The following is a 26,121-nucleotide window of genomic DNA, read 5'->3' on the forward strand; positions in this document are numbered from 1 at the left end:
AACCATCAATCAAATCAAATCAATCAATCAATCATAAGCAGTGTTTCCTATAAAGTGCAAAATGCAGTCAAACACAATAAAGTATCAATGAAAACGGTTTACGGTGATGTATATTTCTAGACGGTGATAGCTTTCTTTCCTTCTCATATCTGACAGGGGGAAATGTCCCTGCAGAAAACAACAACAAACAGCTTGTTTATTCGATTTAATTCTGCTCTCTTAGTGGCCAGCGGTAAGAAGTGCAGGTCTGGATTCTCCAGGAGGGAGCACGCATAATCAGAATAATGATAGGGCCTCTAGAATGCTGATGTGGCCCCTAGAATAATGATGTGGCCTCTAGAATGCTGATGTGGCCCCTAGAATGCTGATGTGGCCCCTAGAATGCTGATGTGGCCCCTAGAATGCTGATGTGGCCCCTAGAATGCTTATGTGGCCCCTAGAATGCTTATGTGGCCCTAGAATAATGATGTGGCCCCTAGAATGCTGATGTGGCCCCTAGAATAATGATGTGGCCCCTAAAATGCTGATGTGGCCCCTAGAATAATGATGTGGCCCCTAGAATGCTGATGTGGCCCCTAGAATGCTTATGTGGCCACTAGAATGCTGATGTGGCCCCTAGAATAATGATGTGGCCCCTAAAATGCTGATGTGGCCCCTAGAATAATGATGTGGCCCCTAGAATGCTGATGTGGCCCCTCGAATGCTGATGTGGCCCCTCGAATGCTGATGTGGCCCCTAGAATGCTGATGTGGCCCCTAGAATGCTGATGTGGCCCCTAGAATGCTGATGTGGCCCCTAGAATGCTGATGTGGCCCCTCGAATGCTGATGTGGCCCCTCGAATGCTGATGTGGCCCCTCGAATGCTGATGTGGCCCCTCGAATGCTGATGTGGCCCCTAGAATGCTGATGTGGCCCCTAGAATAATGATGTGGCCTCCAGAATGCTTATGTGGCCCCTAGAATGCTGATGTGGCCCCTAGAATAATGATGTGGCCCCTAGAATAATGATGTGGCCCCTAGAATGCTGATGTGGCCCCTAGAATGCTGATGTGGCCCCTAGAATGCTGATGTGGCCCCTAGAATGCTGATGTGGCCCCTAGAATGCTTATGTGGCCCCTAGAATGCTTATGTGGCCCCTAGAATGCTGATGTGGCCCCTAGAATAATGATGTGGCCCCTAAAATGCTGATGTGGCCCCTAGAATAATGATGTGGCCCCTAAAATGCTGATGTGGCCCCTAGAATAATGATGTGGCCCCTAAAATGCTGATGTGGCCCCTAGAATAATGATGTGGCCCCTCGAATGCTGATGTGGCCCCTAGAATGCTGATGTGGCCCCTCGAATGCTGATGTGGCCCCTAGAATGCTGATGTGGCCCCTCGAATGCTGATGTGGCCCCTAGAATGCTGATGTGGCCCCTCGAATGCTGATGTGGCCCCTCGAATGCTGATGTGGCCCCTCGAATGCTGATGTGGCCTCTAGAATGCTGATGTGGCCCCTCGAATGCTGATGTGGCCCCTAGAATGCTGATGTGGCCCCTAGAATAATGATGTGGCCTCCAGAATGCTTATGTGGCCCCTAGAATGCTGATGTGGCCCCTAGAATAATGATGTGGCCCCTAGAATAATGATGTGGCCCCTAGAATAATGATGTGGCCCCTAGAATGCTGATGTGGCCCCTAGAATGCTGATGTGGCCCCTAGAATGCTGATGTGATCCCCTAGAATAATGATGTGGCCCCTAGAATGCTGATGTGGCCCCTAGAATGCTGATGTGGCCCCTAGAATGCTGATGTGGCCCCTAGAATAATGATGTGGCCCCTAGAATAATGATGTGATCCCCTAGAATAATGATGTGGCCCCTAGAATGCTGATGTGGCCCCTAGAATGCTGATGTGGCCCCTAGAATTCTGATGTGGCCCCATGAATGCTGATGTGGCCCCATGAATGCTGAAGTGACCCCAAGAATGCTGAAGTGACCCCTAGAATGCTGAAGTGACCCCTAGAATGCTGATGTGGCCCCTAGAATGCTGATGTGGCCCCTAGAATGCTGATGTGGCCCCTATAATGCTGATGTGACCCCTAGAATGCTGATGTGGCCCAGTCAAGTGGTATTAAAGGCCTACTCTGTGATATTTAGGTTAATGATGTGGCCCAGTCAAGTGGTATTAATGGCCTACTCTGTGATATTTAGGTTAATGATGTGGCCCAGTCAAGTGGTATTAATGGCCTACTCTGTGATATTTAGGTTAATGATGTGGTCCAGTCAAGTGGTATTAATGGCCTACTCTGTGATATTTAGGTTAATGATGTGGCCCAGTCAAGTGGTATTAATGGCCTACTCTGTGATATTTAGGTTAATGATGTTGTCCTTAAGCCATTTTGCCACTCCTTCCTCATGATGCCATCTATTTTGTGAAGTGCACCAGTCCCTCCTGCAGCAAAGCACCCTCATAAAATGATGCTGCCACCCCCATGCTTCACGGTTGGAATGCTGATCTTCGGCTTGCAAGCCTCCCCCTTTTTCCTCCAAACATAACGATGGTCATTATGGCCAAACAGTTCTATTTTTGTTACATCAGACCAAAGGACATTTCTCCAAAAAGTATGATCTTTGTCCCCATGTGCAGTTGCAAACCGTAGTCTGGCTTTTTTTATGGTGGTTTTGGAGCAGTGGCTTCTTCCTTGCTGAGCGGCCTTTCAGGTTATGTCGATATAGGACTCGTTTTACTGTGGATATAGATACTTTTGTACCGGTTTCCTCCAGCATCTTCACAAGGTCATTTTGCTGTTGATCTGGGATTGATTTGCACTTTTCGCACCAAAGTACGTTTATCTCTAGGAGACAGAACGCGTCTCCTTCCTGAGCGGTATGGCGGCTGTGTGGTCTCATGGTGTTTATACTTGCATACTATTGTTTGTACAGATGAACATGGTACCTTCAGGCGTTTGGAAATTGCTCCCAAGGATGAGCCAGACTTGTGGAGGTCTACAATTTATTTTCTGAGGTCTTTCGATTTTCCCATGATGTGAAGCAAAGAGGCACTGAGTTTGAAGGTAGGCCTTGAAATACATCCACAGGTACAACTCCAATTGACTCAAATCATGACAATTCGCCTATCAGAAGCTTCTAAAGCCATGACATAATTTTCATGAATTTTCCAAGCTGTTTAAAGGCACAGTCAACTTAGTGTATGTAAACTTCTGACCCACTGGAATTGTGACACAGTGAATTATAAGTGAAATAATCTGTCTCTAAACAATTGTTGGAAAACTGACTTGTGTCATGCACAAAGTAGATGTCCTAACCGACTCGCCAAAACTATAGTTTGTTTACAAGAAATTAGTGGAGTGGTTGAAAAACAAGTTTTAATGACTCCAACCTAAGTGTATGTAAACTCCCGACTTCAACTGTACCTCTTCAGGGGAACTGTCATAAATCACATAGGGTTGTATTGAGTACAGTGCTGTAAATAGCTCTTCAGGGGAACTTTTGTAGTAGTAGTAGTAACATTTGTAGCAGTAGTAGTAGTAACATTTGTAACAGTAGTAGTAGTAACATTTGTAACAGTAGTAGTAGTAACATTTGTAGCAGTAGTACATTTACATTTACATTTAAGTCATTTAGCAGACGCTCTTATCCAGAGCGACTTACAAATTGGTGCATTCACCTTATGACATCCAGTGGAACAGCCACTTTACAATAGTGCATCTAAATCTTTTAAGGGGGTGAGAAGGATTACTTTATCCTATCCTAGGTATTCCTTTAAGAGGTGGGGTTTCAGGTGTCTCCGGAAGGTGGTGATTGACTCCGCTGTCCTGGCGTCGTGGGGAGTTTGTTCCACCATTGGGGGCCAGAGCAGCGAACAGTTTTGACTGGGCTGAGCGGGAACTGTACTTCCTCAGTGGTAGGGAGGCGAGCAGGCCAGAGGTGGATGAACGCAGTGCCCTTGTTTGGGTGTAGGGCCTGATCAGAGCCTGGAGGTACTGAGGTGCCGTTCCCCTCACAGCTCCGTAGGCAAGCACCATGGTCTTGTAGCGGATGCGAGCTTCAACTGGAAGCCAGTGGAGAGAGCGGAGGAGCAGGGTGACGTGAGAGAACTTGGGAAGGTTGAACACCAGACGGGCTGCAGCATTCTGGATGAGTTGTAGGGGTTTAATGGCACAGGCAGGGAGCCCAGCCAACAGCGAGTTGCAGTAATCCAGACGGGAGATGACAAGTGCCTGGATTAGGACCTGCGCCGCTTCCTGTGTGAGGCAGGGTCGTACTCTGCGGATGTTGTAGAGCATGAACCTACAGGAACGGGCCACCGCCTTGATGTTAGTTGAGAACGACAGGGTGTTGTCCAGGATCACGCGAAGGTTCTTAGCGCTCTGGGAGGAGGACACAATGGAGTTGTCAACCGTGATGGCGAGATCATGGAACGGGCAGTCCTTCCCCGGGAGGAAGAGCAGCTCCGTCTTGCCGAGGTTCAGCTTGAGGTGGTGATCCGTCATCCACACTGATATGTCTGCCAGACATGCAGAGATGTGATTCGCCACCTGGTCATCAGAAGGGGGAAAGGAGAAGATTAATTGTGTGTCGTCTGCATAGCAATGATAGGAGAGACCATGTGAGGTTATGACAGAGCCAAGTGACTTGGTGTATAGCGAGAATAGGAGAGGGCCTAGAACCGAGCCCTGGGGACACCAGTGGTGAGAGCGCGTGGTGAGGAGACAGATTCTCGCCACGCCACCTGGTAGGAGCGACCTGTCAGGTAGGACGCAATCCAAGCGTGGGCCACGCCGGAGATGCCCAACTCGGAGAGGGTGGAGAGGAGGATCTGATGGTTCACAGTATCGAAGGCAGCCGATAGGTCTAGAAGGATGAGAGCAGAGGAGAGAGAGTTAGCTTTAGCAGTGCGGAGCGCCTCCGTGATACAGAGAAGAGCAGTCTCAGTTGAATGACTAGTCTTGAAACCTGACTGATTTGGATCAAGAAGGTCATTCTGAGAGAGATAGCGGGAGAGCTGGCCAAGGACGGCACGTTCAAGAGTTTTGGAGAGAAAAGAAAGAAGGGATACTGATCTGTAATTGATGACATCGGAGGGATCGAGTGTAGGTTTTTTCAGAAGGGGTGCAACTCTCGCTCTCTTGAAGACGGAAGGGACGTAGCCAGCGGTCAGGGATGAGTTGATGAGCGAGGTGAGGTAAGGGAGAAGGTCTCCGGAAATGGTCTGGAGAAGAGAGGAGGGGATAGGGTCAAGCGGGCAGGTTGTTGGGCGGCCAGCCGTCACAAGACGCGAGATTTCATCTGGAGAGAGAGGGGAGAAAGAGGTCAGAGCACAGGGTAGGGCAGTGTGAGCAGAACCAGCGGTGTCGTTTGACTTAGCAAACGAGGATCGGATGTCGTCGACCTTCTTTTCAAAATGGTTGACGAAGTCATCTGCAGAGAGGGGAGGAGGGGGAGGGGAGGAGGATTCAGGAGGGAGGAGAAGGTGGCAAAGAGCTTCCTAGGGTTAGAGGCAGATGCTTGGAATTTAGAGTGGTAGAAAGTGGCTTTAGCAGCAGAGACAGAGGAGGAAAATGTAGAGAGGAGGGAGTGAAAGGATGCCAGGTCCGCAGGGAGGCGAGTTTTCCTCCATTTCCGCTCGGCTGCCCGGAGCCTTGTTCTGTGAGCTCGCAATGAGTCGTCGAGCCACGGAGCGGGAGGGGAGGACCGAGCCGGCCTGGAGGATAGGGGACATAGAGAGTCAAAGGATGCAGAAAGGCAGGAGAGGAGGGTTGAGGAGGCAGAATCAGGAGATAGGTTGGAGAAGGTTTGAGCAGAGGGAAGAGATGATAGGATGGAAGAGGAGAGAGTAGCGGGGAGAGAGAGCGAAGGTTGGGACGGCGCGATACCATCCGAGTAGGGGCAGTGTGGGAAGTGTTGGATGAGAGCGAGAGGGAAAAGGATACAAGGTAGTGGTCGGAGACTTGGAGGGAGTTGCAATGAGGTTAGTGGAAGAACAGCACCTAGTAAAGATGAGGTCGAGCGTATTGCCTGCCTTGTGAGTAGGGGGGAAGGTGAGAGGGTGAGGTCAAAAGAGGAGAGGAGTGGAAAGAAGGAGGCAGAGAGGAATGAGTCAAAGGTAGACGTGGGGAGGTTAAAGTCGCCCAGAACTGTGAGAGGTGAGCCGTCCTCAGGAAAGGAGCTTATCAAGGCATCAAGCTCATTGATGAACTCTCCGAGGGACCTGGAGGGCGATAAATGATAAGGATGTTAAGCTTGAAAGGGCTGGTAACTGTGACAACATGAAATTCAAAGGAGGCGATAGACAGATGGGTAAGGGAGAAAGAGAGAATGACCACTTGGGAGAGATGAGGATCCCGGTGCCACCACCCCGCTGACCAGAAGCTCTCGGGGTGTGCGAGAACACGTGGGCGGACGAAGAGAGAGCAGTAGGAGTAGCAGTGTTATCTGTGGTGATCCATGTTTCCGTCAGTGCCAAGAAGTCGAGGGACTGGAGGAGGCATAGGCTGAGATGAACTCTGCCTTGTTGGCGGCAGATCGGCAGTTCCAGAGGCTACCAGAGACCTGGAACTCCACGTGGGTCGTGCGCGCTGGGACCACCAGATTAGGGTGGCCGCGGCCACGCGGTGTGGAGCGTTTGTATGGTCTGTGCAGAGAGGAGAGAACAGGGATAAACAGACACATAGTTGACAGGCTACAGAAGAGGCTACGCTAATGCAAGGAGATTGGAATGACAAGTGGACTACACGTCTCGAATGTTCAGAAAGTTAAGCTTACGTAGCAAGAATCTTATTGACTAAAATTATTAAAATGATACAGTACTGCTGAAGTAGGCTAGCTGGCAGTGGCTGCGTTGTTGACTTTGTAGGCTAGCTGGCAGTGGCTGCGTTGTTGACACTACACTAATCAAGTCGTTCCGTTGAGTGTAATAGTTTCTACAGTGCTGCTATTCGAGGGCTAGCTGGCTAGCTAGCAGTGTTGATTACGTTACGTTACGTTGCGTTAAAAAGAACGACAATAGCTGGCTGGCTAGCTAACCTAGAAAATCGCTCTAGACTACACAATTATCTTTGATACACAGACGGCTATGTAGCTAGCTATGTAGCTAGCTACGATCAAACAAATCAAACCGTTGTGCTGTAATGAAATGAAATGAAAATGTGATACTACCTGTGGAGCGAAGCGGAATGCGACCGGGTTGTTGAGTGCGGAAGTTCTATTCAGTAGACGTTGGCTAGCTGTTGGCTAGCTAGCAGTGTCTCCTACGTTAAGGACGACAAATAGCTGGCTAGCTAACCTCGGTAAATTAAGATAATCACTCTAAGACTACACGCTCTAAACTACACAATTATCTTGGATACGAAGACAGCAAAGACAACTATGTAGCTAGCTAACACTACACTAATCAAGTCGTTCAGTTGAGTGTAATAGTTTCTACAGTGCTGCTATTCGGTAGACGGTGGACGTTTGCTAGCTGGGTAGCTGCTGGGCAGATAGCAGTGTAGACTACGTTAGGACGACGAAATACGAAGTTGCAATAGAAGTGCTGACTGTTTCACTTTGTTGTCCTCTTTCTTTTCCTTTTTCTTCTGTCCTTCTTTTGTCCTTATTTTGTCTTCCTTTCTTCTGTTAACTAGATATTTTTGTTGTTGTTATTCTTTGTAAGCTAGCTAGCTTCTTCCAGGAGAGTCCCTAGCAACTGCTTAGCAACAAGTAAAAAATTCTGCTAGCAATTCAGCTCGCTAAGATAACTGTACAATTTTATGAATAAATACTTTTTCAAAAGCCTGTCTTTTTTGGTTTGTTCCTTGTTTTGTCTTCTATTGAGTCTTGCAGTTTTCTCTTGATTTTTTCGATGTACTTCACTCTAAAAAACATTTAAATCTCAATATATACAGGAGCTCATTATTCCGCAGCTGCTCAATTTAGAACTCCGGAACAGCTTAGTAGTAGTAACATTTGTAGTAGCAGTAGTAGTAGTAACATTTGTAGCAGTAGTAGTAGTAACATTTCTAACAGTAGTAGTAGTAGTAGTAACATTTGTAGCAGTAGTAGTAGTAACATTTTTAGCAGTAGTAGTAGTAGTAACATTTGTAGCAGTAGTCGTAGTAGTAACATTTGTAGCAGTAGTAGTAGTAGTAGTAGTATCATTTCTAACAGTAGTAGTAGTAGTAGTAACATTTGTAGCAGTAGTCGTAGTAGTAACATTTGTAGCAGTAGTAGTAGTAACATTTGTAGTAGTAGTAGTAGTAGTAGTAGTAGTAACAGTTGTAGTAGTAGTAGTAACATTTGTAGCAGTAGTCGTAGTAGTATCATTTCTAACAGTAGTAGTAGTAACATTTGTAGCAGTAGTAGTAGTAGTAACATTTGTAGCAGTAGTAGTAGTAGTAGTAACATTTGTAGCAGTAGTAGTAGTAGTAACATTTGTAGCAGTAGTAGTAGTAGTAGTAACATTTGTAGCAGTAGTAGTAGTAGTAGTAACATTTGTAGCAGTAGTAGTAGTAGTAACATTTGTAGCAGTAGTAGTAGTAACATTTGTAGCAGTAGTAGTAGTAGTAGTAACATTTGTAGTAGTAGTAGTAACATTTGTAGTAGTAGTAGTAGTAGTAACATTTGTAGCAGTAGTAGTAGTAGTAACATTTGTAGTAGTAGTAGTAGTAGTAACATTTGTAGCAGTAGTCGTAGTAGTAACATTTGTAGCAGTAGTAGTAGTAGTAACATTTGTAGTAGTAGTAGTAGTAGTAACATTTGTAGCAGTAGTAGTAGTAACATTTGTAGCAGTAGTAGTAGTAGTAGTAACATTTGTAGCAGTAGTAGTAGTAGTAGTAACATGTGTAGCAGTAACAGTAGTAGTAGTAACATTTGTAGCAGTAGTAGTAGAAGTAACATTTGTAGTAGTAGTAACATTTGTAGTAGTAGTAACATTAGTAGTAGTAGTCGTAGTAGTAACATTTGTAGCAGTAGTAGTAGTAGTAACATTTGTAGTAGTAGTAGTAGTAACATTGTAGCAGTAGTAGTAGTAGTAGTAACATTTGTAGCAGTAGTAGTAGTAGTAGTAACATTTGTAGCAGTAGTAGTAGTAGTAGTAACATTTGTAGCAGTAGTAGTAGTAGTAGTAACATTTGTAGCAGTAGTAGTAGTAGTAGTAACATTTGTAGCAGTAGTAGTAGTAGTAACATTTGTAGTAGTAGTAGTAGTAGTAGTAACATTTGTAGCAGTAGTAGTAGTAGTAACATTTGTAGTAGTAGTAGTAGTAGTAGTAACATTTGTAGCAGTAGTAGTAGTAGTAGTAACATTTGTAGCAGTAGTAGTAGTAGTAGTAACATTTGTAGCAGTAGTAGTAGTAGTAGTAACATTTGTAGCAGTAGTAGTAGTAGTAACATTTGTAGTAGTAGTAACATTTGTAGTAGTAGTAGTAACATTTGTAGTAGTAGTAGTAGTAACATTTGTAGCAGTAGTCATTTGTAGTAGTAGTAACATTTGTAGCAGTAGTAGTAGTAGTAACATTTGTAGTAGTAGTAACATTTGTAGTAGTAGTAGTAACATTTGTAGTAGTAGTAGTAGTAACATGTCTAACAGTAGTAGTAGTAGTAACATTTGTAGTAGTAGTAGTAGTAGTAACATTTCTAACAGTAGTAGTAGTAGTAGTAACATTTGTAGCAGTAGTAGTAGTAACATTTGTAGCAGTAGTAGTAGTAGTAGTAACATTTGTAGCAGTAGTAGTAGTAGTAACATTTGTAGCAGTAGTAGTAGTAACATTTGTAGCAGTAGTAGTAGTAACATTTGTAGCAGTAGTAGTAGTAACATTTGTAGTAGTAGTAACATTTGTAGCAGTAGTAGTAGTAACATTTGTAGCAGTAGTAGTAGTAGTAACATTTGTAGTAGTAGTAACATTTGTAGCAGTAGTAGTAGTAACATTTGTAGCAGTAGTAGTAGTAACATTTGTAGCAGTAGTAGTAGTAACATTTGTAGTAGTAGTAGTAGTAACATTTGTAGTAGTAGTAGTAGTAACATTTGTAGCAGTAGTAGTAGTAACATTTGTAGTAGTAGTAATATTTGTAGTAGTAGTAGTAGTAACATTTGTAGCAGTAGTAGTAGTAACATTTGTAGTAGTAGTAGTAGTAACATTTGTAGTAGTAGTAACATTTGTAGTAGTAGTAGAAGTAACATTTGTAGCAGTAGTAGTAGTAACATTTGTAGCAGTAGTAGTAACATTTGTAGCAGTAGTAGTAGTAACATTTATAGCAGTAGCTGTAATGTGTTTAGAGCCAGTAGATAGTTAGATAGCAGTGTGTATAGATACAGTAGATAGTTAGATAGCAGTGTGTATAGATACAGTATATACTGTAGGGTAGGTACTAGTAATAATAATAGTTAGATAGCAGTGTGTATAGATACAGTATATACTGTAGGGTAGGTACTAGTTATAGCAGTGTGTATAGATACAGTATATACTGTAGGGTAGGTACTAATTATAGCAGTGTGTATAGATACAGTATATACTGTAGGGTAGGTACTAGTTATAGCAGTGTGTATAGATCCAGTATATACTGTAGGTTATGTACCTTTGAGGCAGACCCAGTAGCTGTAATGTGTATCGAGCCAGTAGATAGGGTAGGTTACCTTTGAGGCAGACCCAGTAGCTCTTCCACTTCCTCCTGGTGGCTGACTCCACCTTCTTGCTTTTCTTGTGAACCAGGAAGTTCTTGACGGCCAGTCGGCCCGCCTTCCGCACGGTTCCCTGGACGACGCCGTGCAGGGGATCTGATTGGTAGGCTGAACTCATGGTGCTCTGCTCATCACTCAGGGCTGACCCCGCCTCCTCCAGACTCTCTGTCTGACATGAGCTCATCTCCAACTCCTGATCATAACATTACATTACATTCAAATCAATAAAGCTTTATTGTTCCCGAACTGCAATTTGTTTGCAGCTTAAAATACATAGACAGACAAAGGACTGAAAACAGCAAACCCCCCTGAGAGCCTGGTCCCTCTCTAGGTTTCTTCCTAGGTTCTGGCCTTTTTCGGGAGTTGTTCCTAGCCAACATGCTTCTACATCTGCATTGCTTGTTGTTTTTGGGGTTTTTGGGTTTGTGTATCAGCTGATGTAAAAAGGGCTTTAAAAATCTATTTGATTTGAAACACACATAGCAGATGATGATTGTGATCGTGTGTGTGTATGGTGTGTGTGTGTGTGTGTGTGTGTGTGTGTGTGTGTGTGTGTGTGTGTGTGTGTGTGTGTGTGTGTGTGTGTGTGTGTGTGTGTGTGAACCAGAACCCACCTGTCTGAAGTTCTCGTAGACCCCCTGGACCCCCTCACTGGCTCCTCCCCCGCTGCTGCTTCCGCTGTCGCTGCCAGCGAACAGGCTCCGCCCCGCCGCCGAGCACACGGAGAAGGACATAGACATGGTCTTATAGCGCCGGGACTGATGCTCCGCCCCCGAAGCCGTCACCCCGTCGATGCCACTGTCCTCGTACTCACTGCCCTCTCCAGCAGTCACATCCTGGAAACGCACAGGTACAGACACACGGGTAGAGATGAGACACACACACACACACACACACACATGACACAGGTAGAGATGAGACACAGACACACACATGACACAGATAGAGACACACCCACACACACACGTAGAGATGAGACACACACACACACACACACACACACACACACGCACACACACAGGTAGAGATGAGACACACACACACACACATGACACAGATAGAGACACACCCACACAGGTAGAGATGAGACACCCACACACACACACGACACAGGTAGAGATGAGACACCCACACACACACACGACACAGGTAGAGATGAGACACCCACACACGACACAGGTAGAGACATACCCACACGACACAGGTAGAGATGAGACACACACACGACACAGGTAGAGATGAGACACCCACACACACACAAGACACAGGTAGAGATGAGACACCCACACACGACACAGGTAGAGACATACCCACACGACACAGGTAGAGATGAGACACACACACGACACAGGTAGAGACACACCCACACGACACAGGTAGAGACACACCCACACGACACAGGTAGAGATGAGACACACCCACACGACACAGGTAGAGATGAGACACCCACACACGACACAGGTAGAGACATACCCACACGACACAGGTAGAGATGAGACACACACACGACACAGGTAGAGACACACCCACACGACACAGGTAGAGACACACCCACACGACACAGGTAGAGATGAGACACACCCACACGACACAGGTAGAGATGAGACACACACACACGACACAGGTAGAGACAAACCCACACACGACACAGGTAGAGATGAGACACACACACACGACACAGGTAGAGATGAGACACACACACACACAATAGAGACACACCCATCCACACACACGACGTAGAGGTGAGACACACACAGTCTATGGACACTTGTTGCATTCTATTGGTCTCCAGACATGTGGTCAGACTGACAGAAAACCAAGCTTCAGTCCTGTCACACCAGCAGTCCTTCACCTTGAGTAGAGTCCATACCGTCTCTGCAGATGTGGAGGTGGCAACCCTACCCTCAACAAATCCTGATCCTACCCTGGCCAACCTTAGCCTAGTCTACAGACGGGTCTTTCTAGAAACTAAGGCACCAGTGGTGCCCTTAACAAATCCAACAAGTTGAGGTCACTGATCCTACCCTGGCCAACCTTAGTTACTAGAAAGACCAGTCTGTAGACTAGGCTAAGGTACCATTGGTGCCCTTAAAAAATCCTGATCCTACCCTTGCCTACCATAGCCTAGTCTACAGACGGGTCTTTCTAGAAACTAAGGTACCAGTGGTGCCCTTGAAAAATCCTGATCCTACCCTTACAATGTATACTACCATTCAAAAGTTTGGGGTCACTTAGAAATGTCCTTGTTTTTGAAAGAAAAACTATTTTTTTGCTCGGACACCCATGCATACCCCACAAGACATGCCACAAGAGGTCTCTTCACAGTCCAGAACAGACTATGGGAGGCGCACAGTACTACATAGAGCCATGACTACATGGAACTCTATTCCACAGTACTACATAGAGCCATGACTACATGGAACTCTATTCCACAGTACTACATAGAGCCATGACTACATGGAACTCTATTCCACAGTACTACATAGAGCCATGACTACATGGAACTCTATTCCACAGTACTTCATAGAGCCATGACTACATGGAACTCTATTCCACAGTACCACATAGAGCCATGACTACATGGAACTCTATTCCACAGTACTACATAGAGCCATAACTACATGGAACTCTATTCCACAGTACTTCATAGAGCCATCACTACATGGAACTCTATTCCACAGTACCACATAGAACCATGACTACATGGAACTCTATTCCACAGTACCACATAGAACCATGACTACATGGAACTCTATTCCACAGTACCACATAGAGCCATGACTACATGGAACTCTATTCCACAGTACTACATAGAGCCATGACTACATGGAACTCTATTCCACAGTACTACATAGAGCCATGACTACATGGAACTCTATTCCACAGTACTACATAGAGCCATGACTACATGGAACTCTATTCCACAGTACTACATAGAGCCATGACTACATGGAACTCTATTCCACAGTACTACATAGAGCCATGACTACATGGAACTCTATTCCACAGTACCACATAGAACCATGACTACATGGAACTCTATTCCACAGTACCACATAGAGCCATGACTACATGGAACTCTATTCCACAGTACCACATAGAACCATGACTACATGGAACTCTATTCCACAGTACCACATAGAACCATGACTACATGGAACTCTATTCCACAGTACTACATAGAGCCATGACTACATGGAACTCTATTCCACAGTACTACATAGAGCCATGACTACATAACTCTATTCCACAGTACTACATAGAGCCATGACTACATGGAACTCTATTCCACAGTACTACATAGAGCCATGACTACATGGAACTCTATTCCACAGTACCACATAGAACCATGACTACATGGAACTCTATTCCACAGTACCACATAGAACCATGACTACATGGAACTCTATTCCACAGTACCACATAGAACCATGACTACATGGAACTCTATTCCACAGTACCACATAGAACCATGACTACATGGAACTCTATTCCACAGTACTACATAGAGCCATGACTAGATGGAACTCTATTCCACAGTACTACATAGAGCCATGACTACATGGAACTCTATTCCACAGTACTACATAGAGCCATGACTACATGGAACTCTATTCCACAGTACTTCATAGAGCCATGACTACATGGAACTCTATTCCACAGTACTACATAGAGCCATGACTACATGGAACTCTATTCCACAGTACTACATAGAGCCATGACTACATGGAACTCTATTCCACAGTACCACATAGAGCCATGACTACATGGAACTCTATTCCACAGTACTACATAGAGCCATGACTACATGGAACTCTATTCCACAACAAGTAACTACGCTGCTTTGGCATTAGTTCCTGTCTTGACAGGAACTAATGGGGATCCATAATAAACCCCAGGAAGAGTAGCTGCTGCCTTGGCAGGAACTAATGGGGATCCATAATAAACCCCAGGAAGAGTAGCTGCTGCCTTGGCAGGAACTAATGGGGATCTATAATAAACCCCAGGAAGAGTAGCTGCTGCCTCGGCAGGAACTAATGGGGATCCCTAATAAACCCCAGGAAGAGTAGCTGCTGCCTTGGCAGGAACTAATGGGGATCCATAATAAACCCCAGGAAGAATAGCTGCTGCCTTGGCAGGAACTAATGGGGATCCATAATAAACCCCAGGAAGAGTAGCTGCTGCCTCGGCAGGAACTAATGGGGATCCATAATAAACCCCAGGAAGAGTAGCTGCTGCCTCGGCAGGAACTAATGGGGATCCCTAATAAACCCCAGGAAGAGTAGCTGCTGCCTCGGCAGGAACTAATGGGGATCCATAATAAACCCCAGGAAGAGTAGCTGCTGCCTCGGCAGGAACTAATGGGGATCCATAATAAACCCCAGGAAGAGTAGCTGCTGCCTCGGCAGGAACTAATGGGGATCCATAATAAACCCCAGGAAGAGTAGCTGCTGCCTCGGCAGGAACTAATGGGGATCCATAATAAACCCCAGGAAGAGTAGCTGCTGCCTTGACAGGAACTAATGGGGATCCATAATAAACCCCAGGAAGAGTAGCTGCTGCCTTAGCAGGAACTAATGGGGATCCATAATAAACCCCAGGAAGAGTAGCTGCTGCCTTAGCAGGAACGAATGGGGATCCATAATAAACCCCAGGAAGAGTAGCTGCTGCCTTGGCAGGAACTAATGGGGATCCATAATAAACCCCAGGAAGAGAAGCTGCTGCCTCGGCAGGAACTAATGGGGATCCATAATAAACCCCAGGAAGAGTAGCTGCTGCCTTGGCAGGAACTAATGGGGATCCATAATAAACCCCAGGAAGAGTAGCTGCTGCTTTGGCAGGAACTAATGGGGATCCATAATAAACCCCAGGAAGAATAGCTGCTGCCTTGGCAGGAACTAATGGGGATCCATAATAAACCCCAGGAAGAGTAGCTGCTGCCTCGGCAGGAACTAATGGGGATCACTAATAAACCCCAGGAAGAGTAGCTGCTGCCTTGGCAGGAACTAATGGGGATCACTAACAAACCCCAGGAAGAGTAGCTGCTGCCTCGGCAGGAACTAATGGGGATCCATAATAAACCCCAGGAAGAGTAGCTGCTGCCTCGGCAGGAACTAATGGGGATCCATAATAAACCCCAGGAAGAATAGATGCTGCCTCGACAGGAACTAATGGGGATCCATAATAAACCCCAGGAAGAGTAGCTGCTGCCTCGGCAGGAACTAATGGGGATCCCTAATAAATAAAAAATGAACACATTTCTAGCAGCAAAATGTGTTAAATTATAGCCGTGGTATTAAAAGGGAGAATAAACCACGTCGTTCTGTAGTTTCCGTAGAACACACAGTCCCTCGTTAATGATCCCTTACGTACCAGTGTGGTCTATGATTCTGTGTGCATCCTATGACTAAAAAAACAAACATGGAGTCAAGTGTAACACCATTGTGACATCCTACCTGTATGGTCTGTGCCCTGCGTCCCTGCATAGTGGAGCAGGTGGCAGCCCGGGGATTGGTTAGCCCCTCAGACAGGCAGTGCGAGCGTCGGCAGGGCAGAGTATACGCTCCGTACGAGTTCCCATCATCCTCCTCTTCCGGAGACACCATCTTATCACCCTCTCGGTCGGAGCGGTTAGCGTCATGGTGCCACTTAGCGTAGCGTCCAGCGGGGCGGCGAGTCGGGGTCTTCTGACCCCCGTAGAGCTGGTCCAGGGAGTTGGCTCGGCCTGCTGCGTCCAGACTCTCCAGACCCTCAGGGGACACGAGCCCCAGCAGGCCGTCACAATCAGGGAAGTCTTCTACCTCCTCTGTGTCGATGATCTCCTCTGTGCTGAAAAGAGACGGAAATTGAATGGATTTGAACTGACAACCCTCCAGTTGGTCGATTCTCTACACTTACACGTTAGTCATTTAGCATATCCAGAGTGTGTCGTGGACATTTCCTGTATTTACCAAATCATGAGAGCAAACCACACACACAAGTCAGTTATCATAAAGTCCATCTTTAATTATGATGAGCTCCATCACAACCCTGTGACTCTCAGATCAATTCAGTGTCTATAAATGAATTCTCTGAGAGTCCCTTACACATTGCAACTGCATTGGCTATAAATTATCGTTCAAGCTTTGTCTCCTAAACTATGTTCTTATCTCGCTCTCAGGACCATAAAACAAAACCTGATCAACAGGCATATATCAAATGCACCCCTCCTGGACAAGATCACAGAGACACAGAGACTGGCACACAGACATTGTGGAGCCAATAAATAATTGGTTTAAAAGATATGTTTAAATATGAAGACAAGCTTGACCCCTCCCCTTTCTGCGGTCCAAGTGACTGACCCCAGGACAGAGAACTGCAACCGGCCACCACTATAGTACAACAAGACATTCTGATGAGAATTAACTCACAAGCATATAATGAAAATAAAAACCTCTTATCTATGTTACTCAACTAATTCAGATTATTCCCCAACAAGTGACTTACAATTAGTGCATTAATCTACAAGTAACTAAGTAAGAAAACCTCATATCACAGTCATAGTATATCACGGTCAATCTCTAACCTGGTGAGGTGTTCCTGGCTGAGGTCTGACTTCTCTAACCTGGTGAGATGTTCCTGGCTGAGGTCTGACTTCTCTAACCTGGTGAGATGTTCCTGGCTGAGGTCTGACTTCTCTAACCTGGTGAGATGTTCCTGGCTGAGGTCTGACTTCTCTAACCTGGTGAGGTGTTCCTGGCTGAGGTCTGACTTCTCTAACCTGGTGAGATGTTCCTGGCTGAGGTCTGACTTCTCTAACCTGGTGAGATGTTCCTGGCTGAGGTCTGACTTCTCTAACCTGGTGAGATGTTCCTGGCTGAGGTCTGACTTCTCTAACCTGGTGAGATGTTCCTGGCTGAGGTCTGACTTCTCTAACCTGGTGAGATGTTCCTGGCTGAGGTCTGACTTCTCTAACCTGGTGAGGTGTTTCTGGCTGAGGTCTGACTTCTCTACCCTGGTGAGATGTTCCCGGCTGAGGTCTGACTTCTCTAACCTGGTGAGATGTTCCCGGCTGAGGTCTGACTTCTCTAACCTGGTGAGATGTTCCTGGCTGAGGTCTGACTTCTCTAACCTGGTGAGATGTTCCTGGCTGAGGTCTGACTTCTCTAACCTGGTGAGATGTTCCTGGCTGAGGTCTGACTTCTCTAACCTGGTGAGATGTTCCTGGCTGAGGTCTGACTTCTCTAACCTGGTGAGGTGTTCCTGGCTGAGGTCTGACTTCTCTAACCTGGTGAGATGTTCCTGGCTGAGGTCTGACTTCTCTAACCTGGTGAGATGTTCCTGGCTGAGGTCTGACTTCTCTAACCTGGTGAGATGTTCCTGGCTGAGGTCTGACTTCTCTAACCTGGTGAGGTGTTCCTGGCTGAGGTCTGACTTCTCTAACCTGGTGAGATGTTCCCGGCTGAGGTCTGACTTCTCTAACCTGGTGAGATGTTCCCGGCTGAGGTCTGACTTCTCTAACCTGGTGAGATGTTCCTGGCTGAGGTCTGACTTCTCTAACCTGGTGAGATGTTCCTGGCTGAGGTCTGACTTCTCTAACCTGGTGAGGTGTTCCTGGCTGAGGTCTTACTTCTCTAACCTGGTGAGATGTTCCTGGCTGAGGTCTGACTTCTCTAACCTGGTGAGATGTTCCTGGCTGAGGTCTGACTTCTCTAACCTGGTGAGATGTTCCTGGCTGAGGTCTGACTTCTCTAACCTGGTGAGATGTTCCTGGCTGAGGTCTGACTTCTCTAACCTGGTGAGATGTTCCTGGCTGAGGTCTGACTTCTCTAACCTGGTGAGATGTTCCTGGCTGAGGTCTGACTTCTCTAACCTGGTGAGATGTTCCTGGCTGAGGTCTGACTTCTCTAACCTGGTGAGGTGTTCCTGGCTGAGGTCTGACTTCTCTAACCTGGTGAGATGTTCCTGGCTGAGGTCTGACTTCTCTAACCTGGTGAGATGTTCCTGGCTGAGGTCTGACTTCTCTAACCTGGTGAGATGTTCCTGGCTGAGGTCTGACTTCTCTAACCTGGTGAGATGTTCCTGGCTGAGGTCTGACTTCTCTAACCTGGTGAGATGTTCCTGGCTGAGGTCTGACTTCTCTAACCTGGTGAGATGTTCCTGGCTGAGGTCTGACTTCTCTAACCTGGTGAGATGTTCCTGGCTGAGGTCTGACTTCTCTAACCTGGTGAGATGTTCCTGGCTGAGGTCTGACTTCTCTAACCTGGTGAGATGTTCCTGGCTGAGGTCTGACTTCTCTAACCTGGTGAGATGTTCCTGGCTGAGGTCTGACTTCTCTAACCTGGTGAGATGTTCCTGGCTGAGGTCTGACTTCTCTAACCTGGTGAGATGTTCCTGGCTGAGGTCTGACTTCTCTAACCTGGTGAGGTGTTCCTGGCTGAGGTCTGACTTCTCTAACCTGGTGAGATGTTCCTGGCTGAGGTCTGACTTCTCTAACCTGGTGAGATGTTCCTGGCTGAGGTCTGACTTCTCTAACCTGGTGAGATGTTCCCGGCTGAGGTCTGACTTCTCTAACCTGGTGAGATGTTCCTGGCTGAGGTCTGACTTCTCTAACCTGGTGAGATGTTCCTGGCTGAGGTCTGACAGACTGAAGTCCAGACTGTCATCTTCTCTCCACATGTCAGCTGATTTGGATCTCTTCTTCTTGAAGCTGACCACCTCTCGAGGTTCCCTAGGTCCGTCTCTAGTCTTCTGAAGGTAGGTCGCCTCCCCTGCGTTACTGTATAGGCCCAGTCCTCTGTCCTGTAGACCCTGGGGTTCGTGGGGTCTAGTCCCAGGTGACTCTGGGAGTGTTACAGACGGGTTGTCTAGGTGGGTATGGCAGGAGACGGGCCGGAGGTTCATGGCCACGCGGTCCACCCAGATCGGAGAGGAGTAGTCTGACAGGACATTGGTCTGGTTGAAGGGCTCCAGGGCGTGATCCGCTAAGGACTGTGGGATACTAGGGGTGCTGCTGGAACGCGTGGAGGTCTCAGAGTTTCGGTGATCCACTTTGCCTTGCGAGGCGTGACGGTCACGGGAGCGGTGGGTGGAACCAGAACTGGACTGGGACTGATGGCGCTTGTTGGAGACGCGGAGCGATCGAGACGTGTGCTTACGGGACAGGTGGCCATGTTGGGTGCCGTAGAAGGCGTGATCGCCGTTCTGGCTCTCCACGTTGCCCATGGTTACAGTCTACATCAGAAAAGACAGGTAACGACACGGATAAACAACTCATGACGTTAGAGAGATGCGTGTCAAAACCCCAACATTTTAATTAGTGACAATTCACGAAGTAAAACACACGATGTCCTGCCGACGATAACATAACCAGCATCCGTATGTATCATAAATGTAATCTTGCCAAGAACTTTCGTATCATATATCAGTTAACCAACCTGAAGTCTGGCGTTGACATCACTGGCATGTTGAGTTCCAACCGTCAGGCTGTCTATCCAAATCACAGAGAGAGAGAGACAGAGAGAGAGAGAGAAAGAGAGAGAAAGAGAGCGAGAGAGAGAGAAAGAGAGCGAGAGAGAGACAGACAGAGAGAGCGAGAGAGGGGGAGAGAGCGAGAGAGGGGGAGAGAGCGAGAGAGGGGGAGAGAGCGAGAGAGGGGGAGAGAGAGCGAGAGAGGGGAGAGAGAGCGAGAGAGGGGAGAGAGCGAGAGAGGGGAGAGAGAGAGAGAGGGGGAGAGAGCGAGAGAGGGGGAGAGAGAGAGAGAGAGAGAGCGAGAGCGAGAGAGAGAGAGAGAGAGAGAGAGAGAGAGAGAGAGAGAGAGGGGGAGGGAGAGAGAGAGAGAATGGTCCTGATGCCGCTGATATGTACTCAAAAATATCTGGGAGAAGAGAGAAAACAGAAACCCTGGTCAGTCATCGCTGTAAAAAAAAAAGAACAAAACTTACAATAGTATTTCTGAAGGAACATGAACTTTAACAAGAAGAGGGACTCTGCCTGCTGGGTAATAAATTTCAGACATTTTGTGGTTAAAGTTGAACATATTTAATTACCCAATCAGTGACTGGGACCACACAGAAATGGGGGTTGTGAGAACAATGATCAGTTAACAGTTTTACTACAATCTGAGAGAGTCCCAGCTGTACTACAACCACACGCCTGTATTACGCTGGTTTTACTGGGCTACAAAATATGTTCAAGTGTGGTTGCCATTAGTTACAACAAGACCTAATAAACTGGAGGAAAAGTCACATAAACACTTCTGATTGTACCACACACACACACACACACACAGCAAAGAAAAAGAAAAATACCACAGCCTACAACATTAGTTCTTTAAACAGGGATGCTCTGTGGGTGAGTGTTCAGATTTCCCTCGTTGACTAGAATCCGATTGAAGTTGTGAATATCAATCTGTACTCTATCAGAACCATGTTTAATAGTTTAATGTCGGGGCTACCGAGTGGCACAGCGGTCTAAGGACACTGCATCTCAGTGCTAGAGGCGTCACTACAGACCCTGGTTCGATTCCAGGCTGTATCACAACCGGTCGTGAGTTGGGAGTCCCATAGGGCGGCGCACAATTGACCCAGCGTCGTCCGGGTTAGAGGAGGGTTTGGCCTGGTGTAGGCCATTGTAAATAAGAATTTGTTCTAAACTTGGCTTGCCTCGTTAAATAAAATAAAAAAATGGCTGACTGCATCAAGACAAAAGGAGATGATGCGGACTACAGGAAAAGGAGGACCGAGCCACGCCCCCATTCTCATCGACGGGGCCGTAGTGGAGCAGGTTGTGAGCTTCAAGTTCCTTGGCGTCCACATCACCAACAAACTAACATGGTCCAAACACACCAAGACAGTCGTGAAGAGGGCACGACAACACCTATTCCCCCTCGGGAGACTACAAAGATTTGGCATTGATCCTCAGATCCTCAAAAGGTTCTACAGCTGCACCATCGAGAGCATCTTGACCATCGAGAGCATCTTACGGTGAGCAGCACCAGTAGTTAGAGTAAGGTGAGCAGCACCAGTAGTTAGAGTCAGGTGAGCAGCACCAGTAGTTAGAGTCAGGTGAGCAGCACCAGTAGTTAGAGTAAGGTGAGCAGCACCAGTAGTTAGAGTAAGGTGAGCAGCACCAGTAGTTAGAGTAAGGTGAGCAGCACCAGTAGTTAGAGTAAGGTGAGCAGCACCAGTAGTTAGAGTAAGGTGAGCAGCACCAGTAGTTAGAGTAAGGTGAGCAGCACCAGTAGTTAGAGTCAGGTGAGCAGCACCAGTAGTTAGAGTCAGGTGAGCAGCACCAGTAGTTAGAGTCAGGTGAGCAGCACCAGTAGTTAGAGTAAGGTGAGCAGCACCAGTAGTTAGAGTAAGGTGAGCAGCACCAGTAGTTAGAGTCAGGTGAGCAGCACCAGTAGTTAGAGTAAGGTGAGCAGCACCAGTAGTTAGAGTAAGGTGAGCAGCACCAGTAGTTAGAGTCAGGCGAGCAGCACCAGTAGTTAGAGTCAGGCGAGCAGCACCAGTAGTTAGAGTCAGGCGAGCAGCACCAGTAGTTAGAGTAAGGCGAGCAGCACCAGTAGTTAGAGTAAGGTGAGCAGCACCAGTAGTTAGAGTAAGGTGAGCAGCACCAGTAGTTAGAGCAAGGTGAGCAGCACCAGTAGTTAGAGCAAGGTGAGCAGCACCAGTAGTTAGAGCAAGGTGAGCAGCACCAGTAGTTAGAGCAAGGTGAGCAGCACCAGTAGTTAGAGCAAGGTGAGCAGCACCAGTAGTTAGAGTAAGGTGAGCAGCACCAGTAGTTAGAGTAAGGTGAGCAGCACCAGTAGTTAGAGTAAGGTGAGCAGCACCAGTAGTTAGAGTAAGGTGAGCAGCACCAGTAGTTAGAGTAAGGTGAGCAGCACCAGTAGTTAGAGTAAGGTGAGCAGCACCAGTAGTTAGAGTCAGGTGAGCAGCACCAGTAGTTAGAGTAAGGTGAGCAGCACCAGTAGTTAGAGTAAGGTGAGCAGCACCAGTTCCTCTGTGTTAGTTGTATGTCAAACTAGAGTAGGAGGAGTGAGGAGGGGGAGGAGAAAGAGGAGGAGTGAGGAAGGGAAGGAGAAAGAGTAGGAGTGAGGAAGGGGAGGAGAAAGAGGAGGAGGAGGAGTGAGGAAGGGGAGGAGAAAGAGGAGGAGGAGGAGTGAGGAAGGGGAGGAGAAAGAGTAGGAGTGAGGAAGGGAAGGAGAAAGGGGAGGAGAAGGAGGAGGAGAAGGAGGAGTGAGAAAGGGGAGGAGAAAGAGGAGTGAGGAAGGGGAGGAGAAAGAGGAGTGAGGAAGGGGAGGAGAAAGAGGAGGAGTGAGAAAGGGGAGGAGAAAGAGGAGGAGTGAGAAAGGGGAGGAGAAAGAGGAGGAGTGAGGAAGGGGAGGAGAAAGAGGAGGAGTGAGAAAGGGGAGGAGAAAGAGGAGGAGGAGTGAGAAAGGGGAGGGGGAGGAGAAAGAGGAGGAGGAGGAGTGAGGAGGGGGAGGAGAAAGAGGAGGAGTGAGGAGGGGGAGGAGAAGAGGAGGAGGAGGAGTGAGGAGGGGAGGAGAAAGAGGAGGAGGAGGAGGGGGAGGAGAAAGAGGAGGAGGAGTGAGGGGGGGGAGAAAGAGGAGGAGTGAGGAGGGGAGGAGAAAGAGGAGGGGAGGAGAAAGAGGAGGAGTGAGGGGGGAGGAGAAGAGGAGGAGTGAGAAAGGGGAGGAGAAAGAGGAGGAGTGAGAAAGGGGAGGAGAAAGAGGAGGAGGAGTGAGAAAGGGGAGGAGAAAGAGGAGGAGGAGTGAGGAAGGGAAGGAGAAAGGGGAGGAGAAGGAGGAGGAGAAGGAGGAGTGAGGAAGGGGAGGAGAAAGAGGAGGAGTGAGGAAGGGGAGGAGAAAGAGGAGGAGTGAGAAAGGGGAGGAGAAAGAGGAGGAGGAGGAGGGAGGAAGGGAAGGAGGAAGGGGAGGAGAAGGAGGAGGAGTCGGAGGGGGGAGGAAGGGGAGGAGAAAGAGGAGGAGTGAGGAAGGGGAGGAGGAAGAGGAGGAGTGAGGAAGGGGAGGAGGAAGAGGAGGAGTGAGGAAGGGGAGGAGGAAGAGGAGGAGGAAGAGGAGGAGGAGGAAGGGGAGGAGGAAGAGGAGGAGGAGAAAGAGGAGGAGTGAGGAAGGGGAGGAGAAAGAGGACGAGGAGAGAGGAGGAGGAGAAAGAGGAGGAGTGAGAAAGGGGAGGAGTGAGAAAGGGGAGGAGAAAGAGGAGGAGTGAGGAAGGGGAGGAGGAAGAGGACGAGGAGAGAGGAGGAGGAGAAAGAGGAGGAGTGAGAAAGGGGAGGAGAAAGAGGAGGGGGAGGAGGATGGGGGCTACAAGTGGGCTCACACCTTCTCGCCATGTTGCACATTTGGGATACAGTCGTCTCTCTCTACAGTAGTCTTTCCCTACAGTAGTATCTCCTGAAGGTACTAGTCCTTTAGCCACACTATTCTGATGGTCTGTCTCTCCTGAAGGTACTAGTCCATTAGCCACACTATTCTGATGGAACGAAGGAGAAAAATAAGATGATTCCTTTTCCTCCTGACGTTCTCGCTTTCATTCACATCTTTTAAGTGTAGCCAGGACAGAGGAGAGTTACATAATGGTTGGAGCTGACCCTGTCTTTTGGTTTCCCAACCCCTCTCCCCCTCTCTCCATCCCCCTACCTCTCCCCCTCTCCATCCCCCTACCTCTCCATCCCCCTACCTCTCTCTATCCCCTACCTCTCTCTATCCCCCTACCTCTCCCTCTCTCCATCCCCCTACCTCTCCCCTCTCTCCATCCCCCTACCTCTCCCCCTCTCCATCCCCTACCTCTCCCCTCTCCATCCCCTACCTCTCCCCTCTCTCCATCCCCCTACCTCTCCCCCTCTCTCCATCCCCCTACCTCTCCCCCTCTCTCCATCCCCCTACCTCTCCCCCTCTCCATCCCCTACCTCTCCCCTCTCCATCCCCTACCTCTCCCTCTCTCCATCCCCTACCTCTCCATCCCCATCCCCCTACCTCTCCCTCTCTCCATCCCCCTACCTCTCCCTCTCTCTCCATCCCCCTACCTCTCCCTCTCTCCATCCCCCTACCTCTCCCTCTCTCCATCCCCCTACCTCTCCCTCTCTCCATCCCCCTACCTCTCCTCCTCTCTATCCCCCTACCTCTCCCCTCTCCATCCCCCTACCTCTCTCTATCCCCCTACCTCTCCCTCTCTCCATCCCCTACCTCTCCATCCCCTACCTCTCCATCCCCTACCTCTCCCTCTCTCTATCCCCCTACCTCTCTCTATCCCCCTACCTCTCCCTCTATCCATCCCCTACCTCTCCATCCCCCCTACCTCTCCTCCTCTCCATCCCCTACCTCTCCTCCTCTCCATCCCCTACCTCTCCTCCTCTCCATCCCCTACCTCTCCTCCTCTCCATCCCCTACCTCTCCCCCTCTCCATCCCCCTACCTCTCCCTCTCTCCATCCCCCTACCTCTCCCTCTCTCCATCCCCCTACCTCTCCCTCTCTCCATCCCCTACCTCTCCTCCTCTCCATCCCTTACCTCTCCTCCTCTCCATCCCCCTACCTCTCTCCATCCCCCTACCTCTCTCCATCCCCCTACCTCTCCCTCTCTCCATCCCCCTACCTCTCCCTCTCTCCATCCCCCTACCTCTCCATCCCCCTACCTCTCCATCCCCCTACCTCTCCATCCCCCACCTCTCTCCATCCCCCTACCTCTCCTCCCCCACCTCTCTCCATCCCCCTACCTCTCCTCCTCTCTATCCCCCTACCTCTCTCCATCCCCCTACCTCTCCTCCTCTCTATCCCCCTACCTCTCCTCCTCTCTATCCCCCTACCTCTCCTCCTCTCTATCCCCCTACCTCTCCTCCTCTCTATCCCCCTACCTCTACTCCTCTCTATCCCCCTACCTCTACTCCTCTCCATCCCCTACCTCTACTCCTCTCCATCCCCTACCTCTCCCCCTCTCCATCCCCCCTACCTCTCCCTCTCTCCATCCCCCTACCTCTCTCCATCCCCCTACCTCTCTCCATCCCCCTACCTCTCTCCATCCCCCTACCTCTCTCCATCCCCCTACCTCTCCCTCTCTCCATCCCCCTACCTCTCCCTCTCTCCATCCCCCTACCTCTCCATCCCCCTACCTCTCCATCCCCTTACCTCTCCATCCCCTTACCTCTCCATCCCCTTACCTCTCCATCCCCTTACCTCTCCATCCCCTTACCTCTCCTTCTCTCCATCCCCCTACCTCTCCCTCTCTCCATCCCCCTACCTCTCCCTCTCTCCATCCCCCTACCTCTCCCTATCCCCCTACCTCTCCCTATCCCCCTACCTCTCCCCCTACCTCTCCCTACTCTCCATCCCCCTACCTCTCCCTCTCTCCATCCCCCTACCTCTCCCTCTCTCCATCCCCCTACCTCTCCCTCTCTCCATCCCCCTACCTCTCCCTCTCTCCATCCCCCTACCTCTCCCCATCCCCCTACCTCTCCACCCCCTACCTCT

General features: G+C 48.4%; 1 protein-coding gene and 1 long non-coding RNA gene across 2 annotated transcripts in view; both read right to left on the minus strand.

The window, feature by feature from the left end:
- LOC118380856 (rho guanine nucleotide exchange factor TIAM1-like) overlaps positions 1-20,216 on the minus strand; it is a 125,302-nt gene extending 105,086 nt beyond the window's left edge. The window contains exons 1-5 of the mRNA XM_052479358.1: positions 20,072-20,216; positions 19,249-19,868; positions 16,112-16,484; positions 11,270-11,491; positions 10,611-10,848 (exon numbers count right to left, since the gene is read on the minus strand). Coding sequence (XP_052335318.1) covers positions 10,611-10,848; positions 11,270-11,491; positions 16,112-16,484; positions 19,249-19,859 — 1,444 coding nt within the window. The 5' untranslated portion in view covers positions 19,860-19,868; positions 20,072-20,216. The remainder of the gene's footprint in view (positions 1-10,610; positions 10,849-11,269; positions 11,492-16,111; positions 16,485-19,248; positions 19,869-20,071) is intronic.
- A 209-nt stretch (positions 20,217-20,425) lies between these two features.
- Positions 20,426-26,121, minus strand: part of LOC127912539 (uncharacterized) — a 54,919-nt gene continuing 49,223 nt past the window's right edge. The window contains exon 3 of the long non-coding RNA XR_008083121.1: positions 20,426-20,511. This is a non-coding gene — a long non-coding RNA (uncharacterized LOC127912539). The remainder of the gene's footprint in view (positions 20,512-26,121) is intronic.

This window comes from Oncorhynchus keta, chromosome 1 (assembly GCF_023373465.1).
Source record: "Oncorhynchus keta strain PuntledgeMale-10-30-2019 chromosome 1, Oket_V2, whole genome shotgun sequence".
Taxonomy (NCBI): domain Eukaryota; kingdom Metazoa; phylum Chordata; class Actinopteri; order Salmoniformes; family Salmonidae; genus Oncorhynchus; species Oncorhynchus keta.